This window comes from Lepidochelys olivacea, assembly GCF_965140295.1.
Source record: "Lepidochelys olivacea isolate rLepOli2 genome assembly, chromosome: 8".
Taxonomy (NCBI): domain Eukaryota; kingdom Metazoa; phylum Chordata; order Testudines; family Cheloniidae; genus Lepidochelys; species Lepidochelys olivacea.
In genome coordinates, this window is record NC_140418.1 from 38108842 (window position 1) to 38134115 (window position 25274).

The 25274-nt window shown below is 44.1% G+C and overlaps 1 protein-coding gene across 13 annotated transcripts in view; it reads left to right on the forward strand.

Annotated features, from left to right (window-relative positions):
• The window catches only part of LOC311524671 (protocadherin alpha-C2-like), a gene marked incomplete at its 5' end in the record, with an annotated part of 339113 nt that overhangs the window by 215780 nt on the left and 98059 nt on the right, over positions 1-25274 (forward strand). Inside the window, one exon of one of the 13 annotated variants that reach the window (XM_084636016.1) lies at positions 11799-14640. The exons of the other annotated variants lie outside the window; for them this stretch is intronic. Coding sequence (XP_084492142.1) covers positions 12127-14640 — 2514 coding nt within the window. Of the gene's footprint in view, positions 1-11798; positions 14641-25274 lie in introns of those variants that run through there. 13 annotated transcript variants of the gene reach the window in all.

The window sequence follows — 25274 nt, forward strand, 5'->3', positions numbered from 1 at the left end:
GTTGGCAGCCGGTATCAAGTGGAGTGCCCCAAGGGTCGGTCCTGGGGCCGGTTTTATTCAATATCTTCATAAATGATCTGGAGGATGGTGTGGATTGCACTCTCAGCAAATTTGCGGATGATACTAAACTGGGAGGAGTGGTAGATACGCTGGAGGGGAGGGATAGGATACAGAAGGACCTAGACCAATTGGAAGATTGGGCCAAAAGGAATCTGATGAGGTTCAATAAGGATAAGTGCAGGGTCCTGCACTTAGGACGGAAGAACCCAATGCACAGCTACAGACTAGGGACCGAATGGCTAGGCAGCAGTTCTGCGGAAAAGGACCTAGGGGTGACAGTGGACGAGAAGCTGGATATGAGTCAGCAGTGTGCCCTTGTTGCCAAGAAGGCCAATGGCATTTTGGGATGTATAAGTAGGGGCATAGCGAGCAGATCGAGGGACGTGATCGTTCCCCTCTATTCGACGTTGGTGAGGCCTCATCTGGAGTACTGTGTCCAGTTTTGGGCCCCACACTTCAAGAAGGATGTGGATAAATTGGAGAGAGTCCAGCGAAGGGCAACAAAAATGATTAGGGGACTGGAACACATGAGTTATGAGGAGAGGCTGAGGGAGCTGGGATTGTTTAGCCTGCAGAAGAGAAGAATGAGGGGGGATTTGATAGCTGCTTTCAACTACCTGAAAGGGGGTTCCAAAGAGGATGGCTCTAGACTGTTCTCAATGGTAGCAGATGACAGAACGAGGAGTAATGGTCTCAAGTTGCAGTGGTGGAGGTTTAGATTGGATATTAGGAAAAACTTTTTCACTAAGAGGGTGGTGAAACACTGGAATGCGTTACCTAGGGAGGTGGTAGAATCTCCTTCCTTAGAGGTTTTTAAGGTCAGGCTTGACAAAGCCCTGGCTGGGATGATTTAACTGGGAATTGGTCCTGCTTTGAGCAGGGGGTTGGACTAGATGACCTTCTGGGGTCCCTTCCAACCCTGATATTCTATGATTCTATGATTGAAACATGGAAATAAATGTCTACGGCAGTACCAGAAACAAGAAATTCACACCAGCTCAGGAGGAATCTAAGAATACATTTAGGGAAGGGGAAAATCACAGCTGCAAGAGCAGATCATGCTCTCAGGAAAATCCCATGGAGTGTGAGGAAAATGCAGAATATGCGCTGGAAAAATCCCAGTTCTTTTATTTTCAGAACCACGCTATCCCCATTCTGACTCCAGTGAATATTTTGGGCTCAGCAGAGGGGTGGGCAGAGAGGGTGGAGGCTTATCAGAGAGAGGGTCACAATCTGTGATGTTTTTCCCCTTCAAACATTCCCCCTTAAATAGCTATGCAATCCACAAGTGTTTTTTCCCTCTGTAAAATAATACTGATTTCTGAGAGTTTCTTCTCCACACTATAACACCACTCCCTTTCACAAACATATTCCCTGAGGGAGAGAGGGATGGGGGCAGGCAGGAAACCAGTGGATACAGGGATCCTGAGGGAGCCTGCTGCAGGTAAGAAGGGGATTGGGGAAGTAGTGTGGGCCTCTGTCCAAAAGCATTGGCCCTCTTGTGATTTTCCCATGGATCTCAGAACATCTGTGGGGTTAGAGGATCGTGCTCCTACAGTAGGACAAATTATCTGTAGGCAACTTTGCAGGTTCAAACTCAGGAAGTTTCCTGGCCCCTACAAAGGTTTTTCCTGCATAAGGCATAATCTTGCTCATGATTGCTGACTGCCCTTTTCATGTTCTAATCCTGTGTGTGGATTGACTTGATTTAATTCTGAATAAGGCAAATCAAGTTGTAGACAACAAAATGCAAGATTTATAGAGTAGCACCCACTGGCAGCCAGCGCTTCCCCTTCCCTCTCAGTGCCTCCTGCCCACTGGTGGCCCTGCCGGTCAACTTTTCTCCCTCCCTCCCAGCACCTCCTGCCCACCGCAGATCAGCTGTTCTGGGGCATCCAGGAGGTGCTTGTAGGGACGGGGAGGAGCAGGGACAGGGCATGCTTGGGGGCGGGGATGGAACTGGGCGGGAATAGGCGGGGCGGGAATAGGCAGGGCAGGGGTGGGGGCTTGGAATGAAGGGGTAGAGTGGAGGTAGGGCCTAAGGCGGAGTGAGGGCAACAAAAGGCAGGACGGGGATGGGAACTTGGGGGAAGGGATTGGATGGGGATGGGGCCTGAAGCGGAGCAGGGGTTGAGCACTCCCGGGGCCAGGAGGAAGCCGGCACCTGTGCCTCACAGCACTGGCCCAACCCTTCCAATATCCCATCTCTAGCCATGGCTATCTCTGATGCTTCAGAGGAACAGGAGATCAAAACTGCAGCCCAGCATTCATCAACTAAGAGGTCTTATTACTGCCTTGTACAATGGCATTAATTCTTCTCTATCTCTACTGGAAATGCCTCATTTAAAACATCCCAGGATTGCATTTGCCTTTTTTGCAGCCACATGACATTGGTAGCTCATAGTTAAAGCTAAAATTTTGTCATGGGTATTTTTAGTAAAAGTCACAGACAGGATGTGGGCAATAAACAATAAATAAGGGAAGCCCAAGCCCCACAGTGTGGAGCTGACAGCACGAGCCCCACCACCTGGGGCTGACAGACAGAGCCCTGACACTCAGGGCTGAAGTCATGGTGGTAATGTAAAATCACAGAATCCTTGACGTCCATGACCAACTCATAGCCTTACTCATAGTCATCCTGTGATCGACCATATCTCTCTCCTCCTCTGTTGCTTTGAGCTGATAAGCCGCCAGCTTGTATCAGAAATTATTTTTATTAGATCCTAAGTGCACATCCTTACATCCTTGCACTATTGAATTTCATCCCATTTCTGTTATTCCAGTCTTCAAGGTCATCCAGATATTTCTGTACAATATTCCAGTCCTCTGTGTCAGCAATGCCTCCCAACTTTGAATCCTTAGCAGATTTCATTAAAAGAAAAGGAGTGCTTGTGGCACCTTAGAGACTAAGCTCACTTCACGAAAGCTTATGCTCAAATAAATTTGTTAGTCTCTGAGGTGCCACAAGTACTCCTTTTCTTTTTGCAGATACAGATTAACATGGCTGCTACTCTGAAACCTGTCACATTTCATTAAGACACTTCTACTTTTTGTGCCAAAGTCATTAATAAAAATATTGTATAAGATTGAGTCAGATATGTAAAGTTATATCCCTCTCTTGGGTAAAAAATGACAGAGGAATATTATTTAGGCTCATGACATATTCTCCTGACGCAAAGGCCTGGTCTATACACAGATTTTATACTGCTATAATTATTTAAATTAGGAGTGTAATTTTTTTTAACCAAATTGTTATACCAGTGAATCTCCTAGTTTGGGTGCCATTATACCCATATACTGGTGTCTTATATTGGTTTAGTTTCTTTCCTTCCTGTACAGGAATTTGCTATACCAATATAAGCACTTTTATACTGGTATAATTGTATCCACTTTAGAGGAGTTGCACTGTTTTAACAATGCCAGTATCATTACCGCTACAGACTAGGGACCGAATGGCTAGGCAGCAGTTCTGCGGAAAAGGACCTAGGGGTGACAGTGGATGAGAAGCTGGATATGAGTCAGCAGTGTGCCCTTGTTGCCAAGAAGGCCAATGGCATTTTGGGATGTATAAGTAGGGGCATAGCGAGCAGATCGAGGGACGTGATCGTTCCCCTCTATTCGACATTGGTGAGGCCTCATCTGGAGTACTGTGTCCAGTTTTGGGCCCCACACTACAAGAAGGATGTGGATAAATTGGAGAGAGTCCAGCGAAGGGCAACAAAAATGATTAGGGGACTGGAACACATGAGTTATGAGGAGAGGCTGAGGGAGCTGGGATTGTTTAGCCTGCAGAAGAGAAGAATGAGGGGGGATTTGATAGCTGCTTTCAACTACCTGAAAGGGGGTTCCAAAGAGGATGGCTCTAGACTGTTCTCAATGGTAGCAGATGACAGAACGAGGAGTAATGGTCTCAAGTTGCAGTGGGGGAGGTTTAGATTGGATATTAGGAAAAACTTTTTCACTAAGAGGGTGGTGAAACACTGGAATGCGTTACCTAGGGAGGTGGTAGAATCTCCTTCCTTAGAGGTTTTTAAGGTCAGGCTTGACAAAGCCCTGGCTGGGATGATTTAACTGGGAATTGGTCCTGCTTCGAGCAGGGGGTTGGACTAGATGACCTTCAGGGGTCCCTTCCAACCCTGATATTCTATGATTCTATGATTAAAGGAATACTACATACTGTGTGTGTAGACAAGGCCTAAATGAGCCTGTGTTTGTAGGTGGTGCATGCATGTAATATCCATTAACTTCAATAAGAGTTGGGCATATACAGCAGCTGAAGATTTGGGCCCAATATATTATCATTGGATGGTTTTGCCATTGGAGGGTCAGATTCCGATATTCTGCTCATGTTGAATAATACATTGAGTTGAAGTCAGTGAAACCACTCATAGTATAAGATGATGTTCTTTGTGAGTAAGGGTATCAGAATCTGGTTCTTAATGGGGGTCTACTTTTAAAAATTGTAAAACATTAACTCAATAGATACTGAAGTGCTGCTTCTCAACCTCTGCCTTTTACTGGAAAAATCAATGTTACTAGAGATCAAGTCCTGAAGCCCTTCCTCAATAGGAGTTTCTCCTGAATAAGTACTGCAGGACTCTCTTTGCGTTTACTAAGTGTATCGTCTCATAGAGATAACTAAAGTTATCATGACCATCAAAAAATTTTATTTTGATTTAAATCTACCCAGGGAACATTTAATCAGAACATACTCAGTTTCACCATCTCAGTTAAAAGCAGAAGTGTAGTCAGTACACAATTGTGTAAATCTAATATTTTAAGAAAGGAGATACTATGCTATATTTATGTACACATTACTGTAGCTAGTGCTGCTGTGTGGGATTAATCTGTAAAATGGGAATAATAGTATTTATGTGTATTGTGAGTCTTAAATCTAATGGTCGGAATTTGGGTGTCATTGGGAATTATGGGTAATCAGAATTTCTGAAAATTAGGGGACATATTTTCAAAAGAGCTTAGCACCCAAACTTGCATTGATCAATGGGAAGGAAAAATTATTAAATGCATGCAAAAATGGCACACAGTACTTTATTTATGTGTCACTCAGAGACTCACATTTAATTTCAAAATCTGTCATATGCTGCCAAACTTTTGGTGTCTTTGGTCCTAAATCCATTGAATAACATCATGATCATAGTAACACATCTAGTAATGTTCTATATGTGGTCTTGTTAATGCCTCATATGTTACTGTTAAAATAACTTCCAATTTCAAAAATTTTAAATGGTTAATATTAATTTTCACTTCTAACATGCCTTTTATTGGAGGAGCTCAAAATACTGTGATCAAATTTTTCAAGTGAAATCATAGAAATGTAGGACTGGAAGGTACCCTCGATAAGTCATTTAGTCTAGTTCCTTGCGCAGAGTCAGGATTAAGTATTATCTAGACCATCCTTGACAGGTGCTTTTCTAACCTGTTCTTAAAAACCTCTAGTGATGGAGATTCCACACCCCACCTAGTTAATTTGTTCCAGTACTTAGCTACCCTTACAGTTAGGAAGCTTTTCCTAATGTTTGACCTAAATCTCCCTGACAGCAGGGGTGCTGAAACAATTTGTATAGTGGGGGTGCTGAGAGCCATTGAGCCAAATTGTAAACCCTGTATATGATGGAAACTGCAGCACCCCCAGCACCCCGAGTTCCAGTACCTATGCCTGACAGTAATTTAAGCCCATTACTTCTTGTCCTGTCCTCAGTGGCTAAAGAGAACTATTTGTCACCCTTCTCTTCATAGCAACCTTTTATGTACTTGACGACAGTTATCATGTCCCCCCTCAGTCTTTTCTTCTCCAGTTTTTTAAGCATCCTATCTTTCCAATGCATTGGTATAGTTTGCTTTTGTACCCTGAATCTCTTTAAAAAATGCCAACTCTTTGGAACTAATTTTTCCCTTTGACTTGCTTCCCACGGGATCTTACCTACCAATTCTCTGAGTTTGCTAAAGTCTGCATTCTTGAAATCCTTGTAGGTCATGTTTTCTAGATCTTTTGTCATTTTTGTTGCTCTCCTCTGGACTTTCTTCAATTTGTCCATATCTTTCCTGAAGTGTGGTGCTCAGAACTGGACACAATACTCCAGCTGAGGCCTTATCAGTGCTGAGTAGAGTGGAATAATTACTTCTTGTGTCCTGCTTACAACACTTCTGCTTATACATCCCAGAATGATGTTCACTTTTTTTTTTACAACAGGATTACATTGTTGACCCATATTTAGTTTGTGATCCGCTATAGCCCCATGTCTTTTTCCACAGTACTGCTTCCGAGGCAGTCATTTCCCGTTTTCTATATGTGTAATTGATTATTCCTTCTTAAGTGTAGTACACTACATTTTTCCCTATTGAATTTACTTCTGTTTAATTCAGACCATTTCTACAGTTTGTCAAGATCATCTTGAATTCTAATCCTGTCCTCCAAAGCACTTGCAACCCCTCCTAGCTTGCTGTCATCTGCAAACTTTATAAGTATACTCTCTGTGCCATTATCCAAATCATTTTTGAAGATATTCAATAGAACCAGACCCAGGAGAGATCCCTGCAGGACCCCATTCAATATGTCTGTCCAGCTCAATTGTGAACCATTGATAACTACTCTCTGAGAATGGTTTTCCAGACAGTTGTGCATTCACCTTCTAGTAGATTCATCTAGGTTGTATTTCTCTGGTTTGTTTATGAGATCATGTGAGACAGTATCAAAAGCCTTAATAAAGTTGAGATATATGACACCTTCTGATTCTCCCCATCCACAAGGCTTGTTACTCTGTCAAAGAAGCATATTAGCTTGGTTTGACATGATTTGTTCTTGACAAATCCATGTTGATTGTTGCTTATTACCTTATTATCTTCTAGGTGGTTACAAATTGATCATTTGATTATTTGCTCCATTATCTTTCCAGGTACCAAAGTTAAGATGACTGGTCTATAATTCCCTGGGTTGTCCTTATTCCCCTTTTTATAGATAGGTACTATATTTGCTCTTTTCTAGTCCTCAGGTATATCTCCCGTCCTCCAATGAGTTCTCAAAGATAATTGCTAATGGTTCAGAGATCTCTTCAGTCAGTTCCTTAAGCATTCTAGGATGTGTTTCATCAGGCCCTGCCAATCTGAAGACATGTAACTTGTCTAAGTAATTCTTAACTTGTTCTTTTTCTATTTTACCCTCAGATCCTGCCCCATTTACACTTTTGTTCTCTATGTTAGTCGTCTGATCCTTGCTAACTTTTGTGGTGAAAACTGAAACAAAAAAGACAAGAACATAAGAATGGCCAGAATTGGTCAGACCAACGATCCATCTACCTCAATATCCTGTCTTCTGACACTGGCCAATGCTAAGTGTTTCAAAGGGAATGAATAGAACAGGTAATCAACAAATGATCATCCCCTGTCGCCCATTCCCAGCTTCTGGCATACAGAGGCTAGGAATGTTTAACTTCAGCTATTACTGCATTTTCTGTTATTGTCTTTCCCGCCTCATTTAGTAATGGGCCTATCCTGTCCCTGGTCTTCTTCTAGCTCCCCATATATTTGTAAAATGCTTTCTTGTTACTAGCTAGTTTAATCTTGCTTTGTGCCTTGGCCTTCCTAATTTTATCCCTACATGCTTGTGTTATATATATATATATATATATATATATATATATATATATATATATATTCATCCTTTGTCATTTGACCTACTTTCCACTTCTTGTATGACTCTTTTTTAGTTCCAGGTCACTGAAGATCTCCTGGTTAAGCCAAGGGAAAAAATCTTACCATACGTCCTATCTTTCCAATGCATTGGTATAGTTTCCTCTTGTACCCTGAATCTCTTTAAAAAATGCCAACTCTTTGGAACTAATTTTTCCCTTAAACTTGCTTCCCACGGGATCTTACCTACCAATTCTCTGAGTTTGCTAAAGTCTGCCTTCTTGAAATCCATTGTCTTTGTTCTGTTGTTTTCCCTCCTACTATTCCTTAGAATCATGAACTCTATCATTTCACCCAAGCTGCCTTCCACCTTCAAATTCTCAACTAGTTCCTCCCAGTTTGTCAGAATCAAATCCAGAATAGTCTCTCTTCTAGTCACTTTCTCCACCTTCTGTCTCCAATAACTTGTTGGGTAATCTGTGCCCTGCTGAATTATTTTCCCAACAAATGTCTGGATATTTGAAGTCCCCCATCACCACCAAGTCCTGTATTTTGGTTTAGTTTGTTAGTTGTTTAAAAAAGTCTCATCCACCTCTTCTTCCTGGTTAGGTGGTCTTTAGTAGACTCTGCCATGACATCACCCTTGTATTTTACCCCTTTTATCTTTACCCGGAGACTTTCAACAGGTCTGCCTCCCACGAGTCTCAACCTCAGTGCAAGTGTATACATCTTTGATATACAAGGCAACACCTCCTCCCTTTTTCCCTGCCTGTACTTCCTGAATAAGGTGTACCATTCTATTCCAATATTCCTGTCATATGAATTATTCCAACAAGTTTCTATAGTGCCAATTATGTAATATTTGTGATTATTCACTAGTATTTCTAGTTCTTCCAGTTTATTCCCCATACTTCTTGCATTCATATACAGACATCTAAGATGTTTATTAGATTTCTCCTCTATATACCCTCTTGTCTCTCTTTTGTCCATGCTGCAATTTCCCATGTTTCCCCCAGATTCTGACCCTTCACCCAGGTCTCCATTTTTTGGATTTACCTGTGGGTTTTTGTCTCCTGCCCCCGTCAAACCTAGTTTAAAGCCTGCCTCTCTAGGTTTTCCAGTCTGTATCCAAAGATACTCTTACCCTTACTTGACAGGTGGACCCCATTGCTGCTCAACAGTCCTTCTTGGAACAAGATCTGATAGTCAAGGAAGCTGGAGCCCTTCTGTTGACGCCATCCATGCAGTCATGTATTTACTTCCAGGATGTGTCTGTCTCTGCCTGGATCCGTACCCTCGACCAGAAGGATCCTTCACCCTCACCCCCAGAGTCCTGTAGTCACTTCTGCTATGCTCAGGTCATACCTCCAGTAACATTAGTGCCTACCTGGATGAGCAGCATGGTGTAGTAGTCAGAGGGCTGGATGATCCTTGGCAATCTTTCTGTAGTGACTTGGCTATGGGCCCCTGACAGGCAGCACACCTATCCCAGGATGCAAGGTCAGGCCTTCAGATGGATGCCTCTGTCCCCCTTGGAAGGGAATTGTCCACCACCACCACCCTTCATTTCCTCTTGTGAGTGGTGGCCACAATCCTCCCAGCCTTGGCTGTGGTTCTCCTCCTCCACCCTTGGGGGAGATTCCTCATCCTTTTTTTCCAGGGCAGCATGTTGTCTTTTTTTATCTCTGTGGATGGGTAGGTTGCAAGATCCATACTTAGGTAACCCTCCACCCCAAAATATATATATATATATATATGGAGCCAGATTTTCAAAAGAACTTTGCTCCCATTTGGGCACATATCTGAAGGGGCCAGATTTTCAAACATGTAGAACACCCAGAAACTCCCACTGGCCTTCCTGGTCTGAACAGGCCTAAATTTGTCTAACTTTCAAAAATAAGTTGGTTTGGGTGGCTCCCAGCAGTGACTGCTGAAGTCAGTGGAATCTATTGGTTGCTCAGCATGTTTGAAAATGAGGCCACTTATTTAAGTCCCTATATTTGGAAGTAGGAACCTAACTTAGATGCTTTGATGCTTCTCCGTTAGCAATGTTTTTGTGTGCCCTGTACACATTGATCAAGACAGCCATTGCACCATTGGCTGTAATTTTGACAGTTCTGATAAACTATGTGGGGGGAGGGATAGCTCAGCGGTTTGAGCATTGGCCTGCTAAACCCAGCATTGTGAGTTCAATTCCTGAAGGGGCCATTTAGGGATCTGGGGCAAAAATTGGGTATTGGTCCTGCTTTGAGTAGGGGGTTGGACTAGATGACCTCCTGAGGTCCCTTCCAACCCTGATATTCTGTGTGAACTTGGGCCTTGCTGGTACTTGAATATGAGTCTAAAAGGAGCATTGGAAAACAAATGCAACTACTATTTCTTCTCCTGAACCTCTCCCTACAGTTCTAGTTGCACTTGCCTCACTGTTTGCCTGTATATTATTATGTAAAATAAACTGAAGCCCATGTTAAATAATCTCATAGTTCATGGTTGTGACTTGCAAAATTCAACCAGTGGATAGTGGCAGGGTAGGACTGTTACAGCAGTGGTTGAGAGGATCAAGGAAGGAGAGGTAGCAGTGAGAGGAAATACTCCCCAAAAGAGTGGGGAGGGTAATGCAGCAAGAATGAATTAAAGTGGGGGGCAGAGAAGACGGTCTTTAAGAAGGAAAGCAACATAACTGTAGAAGTACACTGGTAGAACCAGCTGTAAGCAAAAACACACTGGGGGAGGGGAGTGCATGCTTTTCAGAGTGTGCTGATTTAACACTCATGAGCTGATGCAGTCTAGCTCTGCAGCAGCAGCAGTAGGACCAGAAGTCTAGGCAACTCAGCAGTGAGACTGGACAGGAAGGCAGTTCATTTCCTGTTTTCCCCTCTAGCACCTAGAATGAGGAGCGGGAAAGAGGCCAAAGAACCACTCTGTATTCCTTTCCTATGACAAGCTGCTGCCTTGCTTTTGTTTGGGGCCCCACAGCTTGCCCTGGTGGTGGCCTTGTGGGTAGAAAAAATGCAGGCAGGAATTAATGTTGGTAAATATGGGAAGGCTTCTTCCACATCCCCTATATCCATGGCCAGTCTGGGACAGGGAGAGGGGTAGGAGGGCCATTTGGCCTGGACCTCAAGCTCAAAGGGGCCTCAAATTTAGACACTTGTTAATTTGTGGCATTTAATAAGTTTCACAGCTTGTTTTTATGCACATTCCTATCAAACCAAAACGGGGGACACTTTCTCAGCTTAGAGCTGCAAATTTGAGCAAATAAGAAATGTTATTTGGTGAAAGACATCATTTTTTGTTATCTGATATAGATTTGGTCATATTAAAGATTTTTAGATGTTCATAAATATTAGTAAAAATATATCGGTTCTGATGGCACAAGATTAGACCGTGAAGAGTGTGTCCTCTCAGACCAGCTGATTATATAAACAAACCACCACTAGTGTCTGGTGCTGGATCAGGTGTGTGTTGAAAGGGGTCTTAAAAGCTGGAAGTGGCTTGGGCCCTCTCTGGACCTCTGAGAGGGCCTGCCTATATCATAGGAGATAGGTGTTAGACATTAGACCAAAGAGCCTCTGCAGTAGCAGGCGACAGCCCCGGGTAGAAGAGCTATCTTTCTCTTTGTCTAGACATAAAACGTATGTAAACACACACATGGACATCACACTCACTCTTTCTCCTAATTTGAGTGTGGGCGGGAAGGCAGGGCTTTTAGGAATTGAAGGGGTCCCTGACTGTCTCCCTGGGGAGGAGAGAGGTATCTCTGTGAAGGGGGGTGGCTATGGGGGTAGTTGGCTCTGAACTCCCAGGGGCTGAGGAGAGGGTGCGGGGGCGGTCCTGGTGTGTGTTGGGGGGATTGGTGCTGCGGTTGGCTCCGGTGAAGAGCTCCCTGGGGAAGGGGCTCGCCCCTGTGTGGGATAGGCGCTGTGGCTGGCGGGGCACTCTTGCCCTCCACGGGGTAGCCGGCAGGCCGCGCAGCTCCCTCCCGTGCAGTCTGGCTGCTGCTTGCCTCGGTGTCGCTGTTCCCTGCCCGGGTGCTGAATTGGAGCCAGCTGGAGCTCAGCGCCCCTCCCCCGCACACTCCACGCAGCAGCCACAGAAGGAGGAAGTGGAGCTGCGAGTCCCCCGAGCTGCTGGAGGAGGAGAGGCCGGATCCGCCGCCGCAGGGCCGGGTAGCAGCCGAGCCGGGGAGCATGGATTTTCTGAGGAAGCGGGCGGCTCGGGAGCCGGCAGCGGTGGAGGCTGCAGGGGCGGCGGCAGCGCCGGGCGCAGCGAGCGGCGCCTGCTAGCCGGGTGCATGAACCCGCTGCTGGGTGTGGGAGGCGGCGGCGGCGGCTGAGGGATGTGAGGCCCGGCAGGGCTGCGAGCGCGTCAGGTGAAAGCTGAGCTCGGCTCCCCCCACCCCTCCCTCCGCCCTCGGCCATGGCGCCGTCTTCTCCCCGCCACTGCTGCGGGGCGGCGGCGCTCCGGATCCTGGCTCTCCTGCTCCTGCTGTGCCTGGGGCCGGCGGGCGGGCAGCTCCGCTACTCGGTGCAGGAGGAGCTGCAGCGCGGCGCCTTCGTGGGGAACGTGGCGAGCGACCTGGGCGTGGATCCGCAGCGGCTGTCGGCTCGGGGCGCACGGCTGACCTCGGGCAGCGGGCGGCAGTACCTGGAGCTGGATCTGGGCCGCGGGGCGCTGCTGGTGAAGGAGCGCATGGACCGGGAGGCGCTGTGCGAGCTTAGCCCCTCCTGCTTCCTCAGCCTGGAGCTGGTGATCGAGCAGCCCATCGAGGTGCACAACGTGGAGGTGGAGGTGCTGGACATCAACGACAACGCGCCACGCTTCCCGCGGCAGGGCTACCGGCTGGAGGTCAGCGAGTCTGCTGTGCCCGGCGCCCGCTTCCACATCGAGAGCGCGCAGGACCCCGACGTGGGCACCAACTCGGTGCAGAGCTACCGGCTCAGCCCCAACCAGCACTTCGCCCTGGACCTCAAAGGCTTCCAGCGCGGAAGCAAACTTCTGGAGCTGGTGCTGCAGCAGCCCCTGGACCGGGAGCAAAGCGCCTTGCAGCAGCTGGTGCTCACCGCCATGGATGGGGGCAGCCCCGCCAGGTCTGGCACGGCCCAGATCTCCATTCGGGTCATGGACACAAACGACAACTCGCCCGTCTTTGACCGATCCACCTACTCAGTGAACCTGCTGGAGAATGCGGTCCCGGGCACGCTGGTGGTGAAGCTGAACGCCTCGGACCCGGACGAGGGCTCCAACGGGGAGGTGCTGTACTCCTTCAGCGGCTACACCCCCCAGAAGGTGCGGCAGCTCTTCAGCATCGACCCCGTCTCCGGCGAGGTGAGAGTCAACGGCACGCTGGACTACGAGGAGGCCTCCTCCTATGAGATTTATGTGCAGGCCACCGACCGGGGCCCTGTGTCCATGGCCGGGCACTGCAAGGTGCTGGTCAATATCGTGGACGCCAACGATAATGCCCCCGAAGTGGTGCTGACCTCCCTGTACAGCCCGGTGCCGGAGAACGCCCGGCCCGAGACTGTGGTGGCTTTAATGAGTGTAACCGACCAGGACTCCGGGCCGAACAAGCAGGTCAGTCTGAGCATCCCTCCCAACATCCCCTTCAAACTCAACTCCTTCAAAAACTCCTACACGCTGGTCACGCAGGGCAACCTGGACCGCGAAAGGGCTTCCTCCTACAACATCACGGTCACGGCTACGGACGCCGGGACCCCTCCCCTCTCTTCCCACAAAGTGATACAAGTGTACATCTCTGATGTCAACGACAACCCTCCGCGGTTCGAAGAGCCCATGTATTCCGTTTACATCCCCGAGAACAACGCGCTCGGGGTGTCGCTGTGCACTGTCAAAGCCATCGATGCCGATGCCAACGAAAATGCCTATGTGTCCTATTCTCTCCTGAAAGGGGAAATTCAAGGGCTACCTGTCATATCCTACGTCTCCATTAAATCCGACAATGGTAACATATATGCGGTCAACTCCTTTGATTACGAGAAGTTAAGGGAGTTTCAGGTTGTTGTTCAGGCCCAGGATGCTGGGACCCCAGCACTTAGCAGCACTGTCACTGTCCACGTGTATGTGGTGGATCAGAATGACCATGCCCCTCAGATTCTGTACCCTACCTCAACCAACGCCTCGGCAGCCTTGGAGATGATCCCTCGCTCGGCACACGCAGGTTATTTGGTTACCAAAGTAATAGCCATTGATGCAGACTCTGGACAAAATGCATGGTTGTTCTACCATCTGGCTCAAGCCTCAGACCCAGATCTCTTCAGAGTGGAGCTACACAGCGGGGAGATTAGGACTACTCGCAAACTGGGGGATGACAGTGTTACTACTTTCAACCTGTCAGTTGTTGTGAGAGACAATGGAGAGCCATCCCTGTCCTCAGCAGTAGCCATAACCATCGCTGTTGTGGATAGAGTTTCCAAAATCATCCCTGACACAAGGAGGCATATCAAAAGTACTAGAAACTACTCAGAGATAACACTGTATCTCATTATTGCTCTGAGCTCAGTTTCATTCATATTTCTTTTGACAATCATTGTCCTAACAGTCATCAAGTGCTACAGATACAGTGTGTATGGTGACTCCTGTTGTGGAAGTTTTTGTGGGCTCAGAGAAAGGTATCCTGCTGAAACGTACAAGCAGGCTAACAACAACATTGACAATAGGATACCGCATGGTTTAAAAGTACAGCCACATTTTATTGAAGTGCGGGGGAATGGGTCTCTCACTAAGACCTACTGCTATAAGGCATGTCTGACTGCAGGATCAGGAAGTGACACTTTCATGTTTTACAATACTGGTGGCCCAACGGGAACAGGTCCTCATGCAGTGATGGCTGAGAGACATCTGACAGGACAGAGTGGTCAGAGTGCACAAAACCTGATCATACTTAAAAATGACTCCATTACGCCTAATGAGGTGAGGATGAATTGATACATGACCAGAACCATGTTCTGAACCTAACAATGTGTCCTTATCTGAAGGTTAAAAGTGGAATGTCTAGATTCAGTTTATTCCCTATTTTGGTTGCTGAATTCTAATCTATGAAACACGGTTTGGTTTCTAGGTAAATACTGGGGCTTTCTAGGTTTATTTGGTAAGTTAGTGGCTCAGTGTGAGCACATTGTTTGAGACTCACTTAATTTCTGTTGTAGATGGTATAGAAAAGGTTTCCCCTTCCTCAACCCCCTCCCCTTTTCTTTACAGATATGCCCACTCCAACAAACTACTGAGGAATGACACATGTAATCTTAAAATTTTAAGGTTAGAATGCTGCAGAAGAAATGAGATGATACTAAGAATCAATAAGACACTTTACAGTGATTAAAAATATTTGACAATGTATTGCTTCTGTGCCCAGACAAAATTACCATGGCCAGGCCACTAATAAGATAGATTTGGTTTAGTATATGTGCTTTAGTTGTCTGAGAACATGTTCTCTATACTTTGATGTTTGCACTGCATGGGGCTGCCTTTTTCTCTTCTCCTGTCTGGCAATACAATGACACATTTCAAGGCTGTTGACCCAGTCTACCAGTTATGATGTTGCAGTGCAACAACCTGTAACCTGCTGGTTTGCTATTGAAAACTGTTTAATACCTGTGGTTTGACCAGCAGTATATTAACCTCTGCAATATTTTCCCACAGTGATGAATTAGTCACTGCTTTCTATTAGCACATAGCCAGCGTAGACCTAGTGTACAGTTTGTAGTGTTCTATATCATTCCTGTGTTATGGATTTTGGAAGTGAACACAGCAACACTTCACTATGAGTGAAAAGATAGTGATTTCACTGCTGGGCAGATTGTGTTTTAATTCTGATGTATAAGGAAAATATTGCATTTACTGTACATTACTTGTGCACTGGTAATATGGCAAGCACATGGCTTGTACATTTACATGAAAAATGTATGCAAGCATAAGGAAAGATTGTATCCTTGTGCTTGGATGGAATGTTGCTTTGCTTTTTTGTATCTACACAGAAATATTAACCAAATCTTTATGCTTATTAGCCCCTCTCAAATCAGCCAGAATGTTTTTCTTTTGAAAACAAGGACATGTCTTATCAAGCCATGTTTTTTTGTTCTCCTTATTAAGAAATGAGCATCTTGTCTCACTGGTTTTAAAAGATATAAAATGCAGGCTTTAATAACAAGGTTTCTCCTAAAATAATGCTGATACCAAACAATGTTCCTCCATTTACAATTGATGTAGCTATTTTACTCTTTCCCAGTGATGCAATAATATGACTTTGATGACTATGTGATTTTCACAATCTAAGTTCATAACGGCTATCAAATATATAGTGTAGTGGGGCAAATGAACCATTAGTTATCTGATTCTTAATATGTATTATAAATATTTTTATTAGAAATATCTAGAATTTGTTGATCATAAGGTGACATGCTAGACATGGTGCAGAAAAGGGAAGAATCAGAGGATTACAAATATTCCTTAGATCAGAGCTTCTGTGCAAACAGATGGATGATAATTGAAAATGACTTCGGTTTAGATGTAGAAACAGCAGAAATTTGTAATAGATTCCCATCGTGACTTTAGGAGATAGATCATATTGCATGAAGTGAATTAGCAATTTCTGAGGAACTGTGCAGGTAAAGCAAAGACAGCTTACTAACCCTAGTGTTGGTGTACAATAGCAGAGAGACACACTACAAATTTATTAACTCCTGTTTTTAATGTTGGAATGAAACAATATCTACCACATATTCAGTTGTGTGAAGAACCAGAATTCAGATGTGCAAGCAATTACTTATTAGTTTTGCAAGATTTAAACAGAGAAGAAATTCTGTTAGATACTGTTTTCCACAAGTTCAGTGAAATTTCCTAAGGCCTTGCATTACAAAAATTGCCTATGGTGCTGTAATGCAGAGAACCTATGTCATTGTCAGATGCACATGAGACAATGTAGCCATATAACTGAATTCACAGGTTAATAATTTTTAGCAGATTATCTCTTTCAAATTTACATATTTTGCCCCATTACTCAGTCTCCACATACACATGTTAAAAGCGATCCACTGATTAACAATGTCAAGGTATGCTGGTTTTAATGGACATTGTTAGTCTTATTAAACGTGCCAAACACCATATTTTGCTTGTTTCTATAGCAATAGTAAATTTGTATAATTCTTGAAAGGCCCATCCCATCATCTATAAAGTGTACTAGCAGGGATCACTGCATCTTGTGGCATCTCACAACATTGATATATAATGTAACTGTTACCACTGGACAATCTATAAAGAAATATTTTTTTCTAATAAGGCTTGGGGACAGATGTTATCATCAATTAACTATAATATGATAAGAAGCTGCACCAGTTACTCAGGCTTTCTGTGGAATTTACCATAAGTGAAAATATTTCTTGGGTTTCACATATATTAAAATGTTGTATACATTAATTCTGCAGTCAGATAAAAAAAATTCTGTGCCCAGGATACGTGTGTTGGTGTGGGTGTCACAGGTTCTTTTTATATTTAAAATTAGAGACAGATTCTTCTTTCACTTACTCTGAGGCAAATCAGGAGTAACTTCATTGTCATCAGTGGAATTATATTGATGTAACTGGCCTATTAAGTTTAGGGATTTCTTTGCATCAGCTGAAACTCTGTGGCTTCCTATATGGTTTTTCTGTACTATTCTACTAATGTGTTAGTTGTGGTATGGTAAATGATAATGTCCTTTTTCTTCAAGACAGCTCATGCTTCTGCTAATGTTCAGCTCACTGTCTCCTAGGCCCTTTTGCAGGCCTATATGGTTATTTCAAATGGAATCTCAGTCTCAATCAAGTTTGTTTTGTAAAAATCAAACATATTAGCACTTGCATGAGTAGTCTTTAAACTAGCAGGCAGTGGAGTGATTGTTGGCGGCACTGGAGACAAGGATCAAGATACTTGGATTAATGAATGACTGGTGCTATAGCATCACTACTGGATAACCGGGGCAGTCAGCAAAGGATAATTACATACGGATAAAATTAGCTTGTGCAAAATATTTTGATTTCATTGTTGGAATTCTGTGAAGTTACAGCCAGCATGTATGGCTGTCTACTGGTGTGGACTGTGAGTGTGTGGAGGGGAGCGATCCTATTCTACCCCTTGGGTCCCTGGTATTGCTGCCTATCATTTTCAGAAATGACTTATCCTCATCGTTCTGAAACTTTAATAATATATTCTAGTGTCCATTTCTCTCATACACCCATTGAATTGCTGAGTGACACTTGGTAATATCTGTTCCCTGCTGTCTTTTTATCTTAGCCACCTTGTTTATGCCCTCTGTGTAGCTAAACCTGTCCGTTATATCTTGGATACCATGGCAGCCTCTTCACTTCGATGCAGGGATGAACAATCAGACGGGCATCTGGTCTAACTCAGTATTCTTAGCAAAAATGCACTGTGGCACTTTATTAATTGTCAGCTGGCATACTGAATCCTTGATGGAAAAAATATACCGTCAGTTCTGGGCATTGGCCTCCCTCTGATCCCATTTTGTGCACTCATTGGATGATCAGTAAAATGTAGGTTCCTCAATAAATAAAGCACTGTGTATCTTCTGAAGGAAAAATTGAAGCTGCAGATTAGTAATGATAAATCCTTGTAGTTCATTCATTTTGTGGTTGTTTATACACGCTGAAGTACTACTCCCTCCCCGTGCCATCCCCAGTTGGCTGCTTCGAAGACAGAGTGCTATTCATTTGAAATAAATCAAACAAAAATGTGTTTCGCACATCTTGGTATTTCTTTAGATTCAAATGTGCTTTGAAGTGTCTAAATCTAGCAAACACATAGCATTGTCCAAAGCAATCTTCCCAAGAGATTTCTCACAAGGGCTTTAAAGGTATTAATGTTGGAATATCTTACAATCTCAGTTCAAGGACTTAAGCCTTTAAGAAATTCTTTGGGCTCTCTGACATTGGAAAGGTTAAATAGAAATGTTTGTTCTTTTGGTTAGAAGCAGCACCAGTTCCTTTTCTGCTATGCAGGGTCAGTGCTCTGTGCTCTAGGGAAGTCAAACTGTGAGGCTGAGGGTAACTGCTGTGCTGGCAGAAACTTGCATCTAACATTAAGCAGACAAAGCAGTGTTTCACTGTACCAGAACTCATAAATATATTTTAAAGAAGCATTGACCTGTTAATTTCATTTTTGTTTTCTTAGGGTTAGGAATGCAAATGCTCATTGTTAGGGGGAAATATTCTGTACTGAATTTTGTTCTGTTATCTTTTCATTCTAGTTTCTGGAACGATAAACAAATGCTAGACTACAAATAGTTTATTCTCTATGTTGAATTTAGTGTGAGCATTTTTGTATAATCACTCTCAGATTTTACAGTAGGAAATCTGAAATAGCTCCATGAATCCCACAACTGTCAACATATTCTCAGTAGAAAGGAAACTGAGCTGTAAGTGGTCTAGGATTTTAAAAGGCCTTTTATTTATTGCTTCAAAGTGGATATATTTGATAAGAAGATAGTATGTTATTCTACTAAGTATTTGTGTGAATATAGGAATAGAGTGGGATGTGTTTAGCACTCTCATCATTTGCTAACTGTTTGTAAATGTTTGATTCACACAAACAGGGCTTGAGCCAACACCCATTGTAGTTAATGGAGGGGGGCTTTTTTTATTTCAGTGAATACTGAATCAGGCCCAGAGTACATATGAATCTCATAATTCAAGCAACAAATACTTGAGATGTCAACATATCAGAACTAAGGAAAATGATTTTTCATTAACATTTGTTTGTAATTCAGCTAAAATGTTAGTGAAATTGGATCAACATTATGCTATTTTAAAACATTGTCGTAAAATTTTGCATAAACATGTTTTGTTTTTAGGATGACTGCAAACATTTGGTAGCATAAAATGGGTTGGTTGGTTATGCCTGGACACATTAATCCCTTTGTATAGCTTCTGGTTCCCTGAATGGTTGAACATACCCCATGTGCTCTGTAGGGTTAGAAGTCATAAGATACTATGGTGAGACACTCTGATTCTGTGGTGATGTCCACCATTAAAAACACCTCGATAAATTTTGATTCAGTTTTTCAGAAGGAGTCATTGCTTTTTATGTGCTCTTTCTGAGCCAAACAGGAAAAGCTGATGATGGCAGAAACAGGGCGTGGCTTTGGGCTGCTTCCTACTACTGCATGTGTGATGAAAGCTTCCCATTACATCCTTCTTCTTGAAGACCATTGAGGAGTAGAAAGGATTGTTGCCAGTGGCACTACCTTGTGGCCTTGCAAAGACACTGGATGGGAGTGCAGTCTAAGATCATATCTAAGATGGCAGAATGGGGTAGTGGGCCACAAATCATTCCTTGCAATGAGACAATATCAAGTAGGGGTGACTGTCACCACATAGTCTCCCTCCACTCAACAGGGCCTATGACAAGCCCTGCAAAAGATATCAGTTATCAATTGCCAATAATTTTTTGTGAACTGTCCACTGGGAATTGTACTAAGACCACCAAACTAATTTCATGTTGGCCACGAAGCAGCACCGAGATGCTCACAGCTGTCACTATCTATACAGCAGGGGCAGATTTGAATTTGTAATCTGTAAATGAAAAGATCCATATCACATTACCAAACTCTGGTCCATTTGACCTCGCTAGGGCTTGAAAGTGGTACTAGTCTGTCACAGGACCTGTTTGGTGGAGGGGGATTGTGTTTGGAACAGCCCAAACATCCAAACTTTGAACCATCTGATTTTACCCATCACTATATTTATATTTAGCTTTGTTACCATGATGCTGGTTTTCAGTCTGCTTATACATATAGTTTGGCTGTGTTAATGCTGGATTTGATTTGTTTTTAACATTCAGTTCCTCTTGTAGTGATATACAGAACATAAGAATTCATAAAGCTGTGGGTACATTGTGGAATGCAGATAGGAAATTGGCAGGCTTATCTGTTTCCACACTTGAACAACTAACATTAATCATTATGACATATGCCTCAAACTCACTTCCCGTGCCCTGGCTGCCCAACATTCTGCTTTGAAGTCATATGCCTCCTCAACTGGCTTCTCTGTTGGGACCAAAGGCAAAGAGTACTTATGGAGGCAGGGCTGATAGTAGGACCAGAGAAGCCTATTATTGCTAATGCTGCAAAGAAGATGTTGGTATTGATTTCTTTTGCTCCCACTAGCATTGCCAGTTACAGGATATTGGCTTATGATGGCATAAAAGTATGATGAACATGTCTCCTGCAGATCACTGACAGCTCCCAGTCATCCAATGTTCAAACCCAGTCCTTCAGTGTCCAGTAAAACTAAGCAAGAGCAGCCCCAAAGAAATGGAAGACTGTTCTCATGTGATTCACTGTTTTCTCCCATGCAGTAGAAAAATGGTCATAAAAACTAAGAGCTAGATTCTGCCACCCATACCCATGCTGAGTCAGACCTGTGAAGATTCTTAAAAAAGTAAGGAAATTCCCAGACAAATTAATTAAAATAACAGCTTTATAGTTAAAAAACTCAACAACTCATATATATTTGACTGTCAGAACATTTGCAGTTAAGGTTCCAGTACCATCTTAACATGTGCCCCCATATCCATCCCCACTCTCCTATGTAGGCCAAAGACATTTTCCCCTTCTGCCTTTTAAATACAAGTGGTAGAGCCCTACTGTTCCCTACTCTGATATGTTACTGAACCCTGTGAAATGCCAAACAACTACTGCATCTGGACCAGAAACCTGGCCCTTTGCCATTCCTTCTCACTAAAGGCAGAGATTACATTTTGCATTTTAATATCCATACATGGGCTAAATACTACATCTCCTCCATTCCACTGTAGATTGGAGACTTTATGATACACACCAGATTACCTATGTGGATATTATATATATCTACAGTGTCCCAGTACACTCTGGCAGTATGGGTCATCTACCATGCACTCCAAATATATGGCAGATCAACCTCTACTCTGCTCAACCTACACAATGAAAAAACAGAGGGCTTATGGCAGTTGCAAACTATTCCAGCAAGCATATCTGATGGAGCAATAACCCTTTTGAATGCCACACTGACTTCATGGTTGTAATTTATATTATATTTAAATCAAAGGTGTCGTGTGGCTCAGATGCAGCCTACTTGATGAATTTATCCTGTCTCCATGACAGATTCATAATCTGCAGCATGAAAGCTTTCATTTAAATAAACTAAGTTTCTAGCCCTTATTAGTGAGAAGAAAAACATCCAAGTGTTGTGAACCAATGTAGCAGTGTGACAGACAGTCTCTCCTTTTTTGCCTTTCTTTCCTTCTCTGCTTCCTTGAGAATTCCCCAGTTTTCAGCCATGACTATAACTTAATATGGTTTTTGGCCAGGACTATAGGAAGAATTCTATTCCTCATGCTGCTTCTCTCTCTTTTTGATCAGACACTCTAAGGACCAGAGATTCTTTGAACCACTCCATTCCTGGTGCAGAAAGAGTGGAAATCAGCTCTGTCTTCTGAGCTGAGAATTCCCTTGGTGTTCTTTCACAACAGAAGAAAAGTCAAGATAGCCAGCTCATGTATCTGCTCACCTGCAGTCCGTGGTGTAGGAGGCATGTCAGGATGGGGAAAAGTTGTGATAAGAGTGTGTTGTTTTCTGATACTCCTTAGTAGGTGGATGGTTCCTTGAGGACCACTACCAGCTGACGAAGTTTAGAACAGTCCTAAAGTTTTTCTTTAAAGTTGAGTGGGGCTAGGGCCAGGGCCAGAACATAAGAATGGCCATACTGGGTCAGACCAAAGGTCCATCCAGCCCAGTATCCTGTCTGCCGACAGTGGCCTATGCCAGGTGCCCCAGAGGGAATGAACCTAATAGGTAATGATCAAGTGATCTCTCTCCTGCCATCCATCTCCAACCTCTGACAAACAGAGGCTAGGGACACCATTCCTTACCCATCCTGGCTAATAGCCATTAATGGACTTAACCTCCCTGAATTTATCTAGTTCTCTTTTAAACCCTGTTATAGTCATAGCCTTCACAACCTCCTCAGGCAAGGAGTTCCACAGGTTGCCTGTGCGCTGTGTGAAGAAGAACTTTCTTTTATTTGTTTTAAGCCTGCTGCCCATTAATTTCATTTGGTGGCCCCTAGTTCATATATTATGGGAACAAGTAAATAACTTTTCCTTATTCACTTTCTCCAAACCACTCATGATTTTATATACCTCTATCATATCCCCCCTTAGTCTCTTCTTTTCCAAGCTGAAAAGTCCTAGTCACTTTAATCTCTCCTCATATGGGACCCATTCCAACCCCCTAATCATTTTAGTTGCCCTTCTCTGAACCTTTTCTAATGCCAGTATATCTTTTTTCAGATGAGGAGACCACATCTGTATGCAGTATTCAAGATGTGGGCGTACCATGGATTTATATAAAGGCAATAAGATATTCTTCGTCTTATTCTCTATCCCTTTTTAAACGATTCCTAACATCCTGTTCGCCTTTTTGACTGCCACTGCACACTGCGTGGACGTCTTCAGAGAACTATCCATGGTGACTCCAAGATCTCTTTCCTGATTAGTTGTAGCTAAATTAGCCCCCATCATATTGTATGTATAGCTGGGGTTATTTTTTCCAATGTGCATTACTTTACATTTATCCTCATTAAATTTCATTTGCCATTTTGTGTCCCAATCACTTAGTTTTGTGAGATCTTTTTGAAGTTCTTCACAGTCTGCTTTGGTCTTAACTATCTTGAGCAGTTTACTATTGTCTGCAAACTTTGCCACCTCACTGTTTACCCCTTTCTCCAGATCATTTCTGAATAAGTTGAATAGGATTGGTCCTAGGACTGACCCTTGGGGAACACCACTAGTTACCCCTCTCCATTCTGAAAATTTACCATTTATTCCTGCCCTTTGTTCCCTGTCTTTTAACCAGTTCTCAATCCATGAATCTTCCCTCTTATCCCATGACAACTTAATTTATGTAAGAGCCTTTGGTGAGGGACCTTGTCAAAGGCTTTCTGGAAATCTAAGTACACTATGGGTATGTCTACACTACGGAATTAGGTCGAATTTATAGAAGTCATTTTTTTAGAAATCGGTTTTATATATTCGAGTGTGTGTGTCCCCACAGAAAATGCTCTAAGTGCATTAAGTGCATTAACTTGGCGGAGTGCTTCCACAGTACCGAGGCTAGAGTCGACTTCCGGAGCGTTGCACCGTGGGTGGCTATCCCACAGTTCCCGCAGTCTCCTCTGCCCATTGGAATTCTGGGTTGAGATCCCAATGCCTGATGGGGCTAAAACATTGTCGCGGGTGGTTCTGGGTACATATCGTCAGGCCCCCGTTCCCTCCCTCCCTCCATGAAAGCAAGGGCAGACAATCGTTTCGCGCCTTTTTTCCTGAGTTACCTGTGCAGACGCCATACCACGGCAAGCATGGAGCCCGCTCAGGTAACCGTCACCCTATGTCTCCTGGGTGCTGGCAGACGTGGTACTGCATTGCTACACAGTAGCAGCAACCCATTGCCTTGTGGGAGCAGACGGTGCAATACGACTGGTAGCCGTCATCGTCATGTCCGAGGTGCTCCTGGCCACATTGGCCAGGAGCGCCTGGGCAGACATGGGCGCAGGGACTAAATTTGGAGTGACTTGACCAGGTCATTCTCTTTAGTCCTGCAGTCAGTCCTATTGAACCGTCTTATGGTGAGCAGGCAGGCGATACGGATTGCTAGCAGTCCTATTGCATCATCTTCTGCCGGGCAGCCATGAGATGTGGATGGCATGCAGTCCTTCTGCACCGTCTGCTGCCAGCCAAAGATGTAAAAGATAGATGGAGTGGATCAAAACAAGAAATAGAACAGATTTGTTTTGTACTCATTTGCTTCCCCCGCTCCCCCGTCTAGGGGACTCATTCCTCTAGGTCACACTGCAGTCACTCACAGAGAAGGTGCAGCGAGGTAAATCTAGCCATGTATCAATCAGAGGCCAGACTAACCTCCTTGTTCCAATAAGAACAATAACTTAGGTGCATCATTTCTTATTGGAACCCTCCGTGAAGTCCTGCCTGAAATACTCCTTGATGTAAAGCCACCTCCTTTGTTGATTTTAGCTCCCTGAAGCCAACCCTGTAAGCCGTGTCATCAGTCGCCCCTCCCTCCATCAGAGCAACAGCAGACAATTGTTCCGTGCCTTTTTTCAGTGCGGACGCCATACCAAGGCAAGCATGGAGGCTGCTCAGCTCACTTTGGCAATTAGGAGCACAGTAAACACCACACGCATTATCCAGCAGTATATGCAGCACCAGAACCTGGCAGAGCGATACCGGGCGAGGAGGCGACATCAGCGCGGTCACGTGAGTGATCAGGACATGGACACAGATTTCTCTGAAAGCATGGGCCCTGCCAATGCATGCATCATGGTGCTAATGGGGCAGGTTCATGCTGTGGAACGCTGATTCTGGGCTCGGGAAACAAGCACAGACTGGTGGGACAGCATAGTGTTGCAGGTCTGGGACGATTCCCAGTGGCTGTGAAACTTTCGCATGCGTAAGGGCACTTTCATGGAACTTTGTGACTTGCTTTCCCCTGCCCTGAA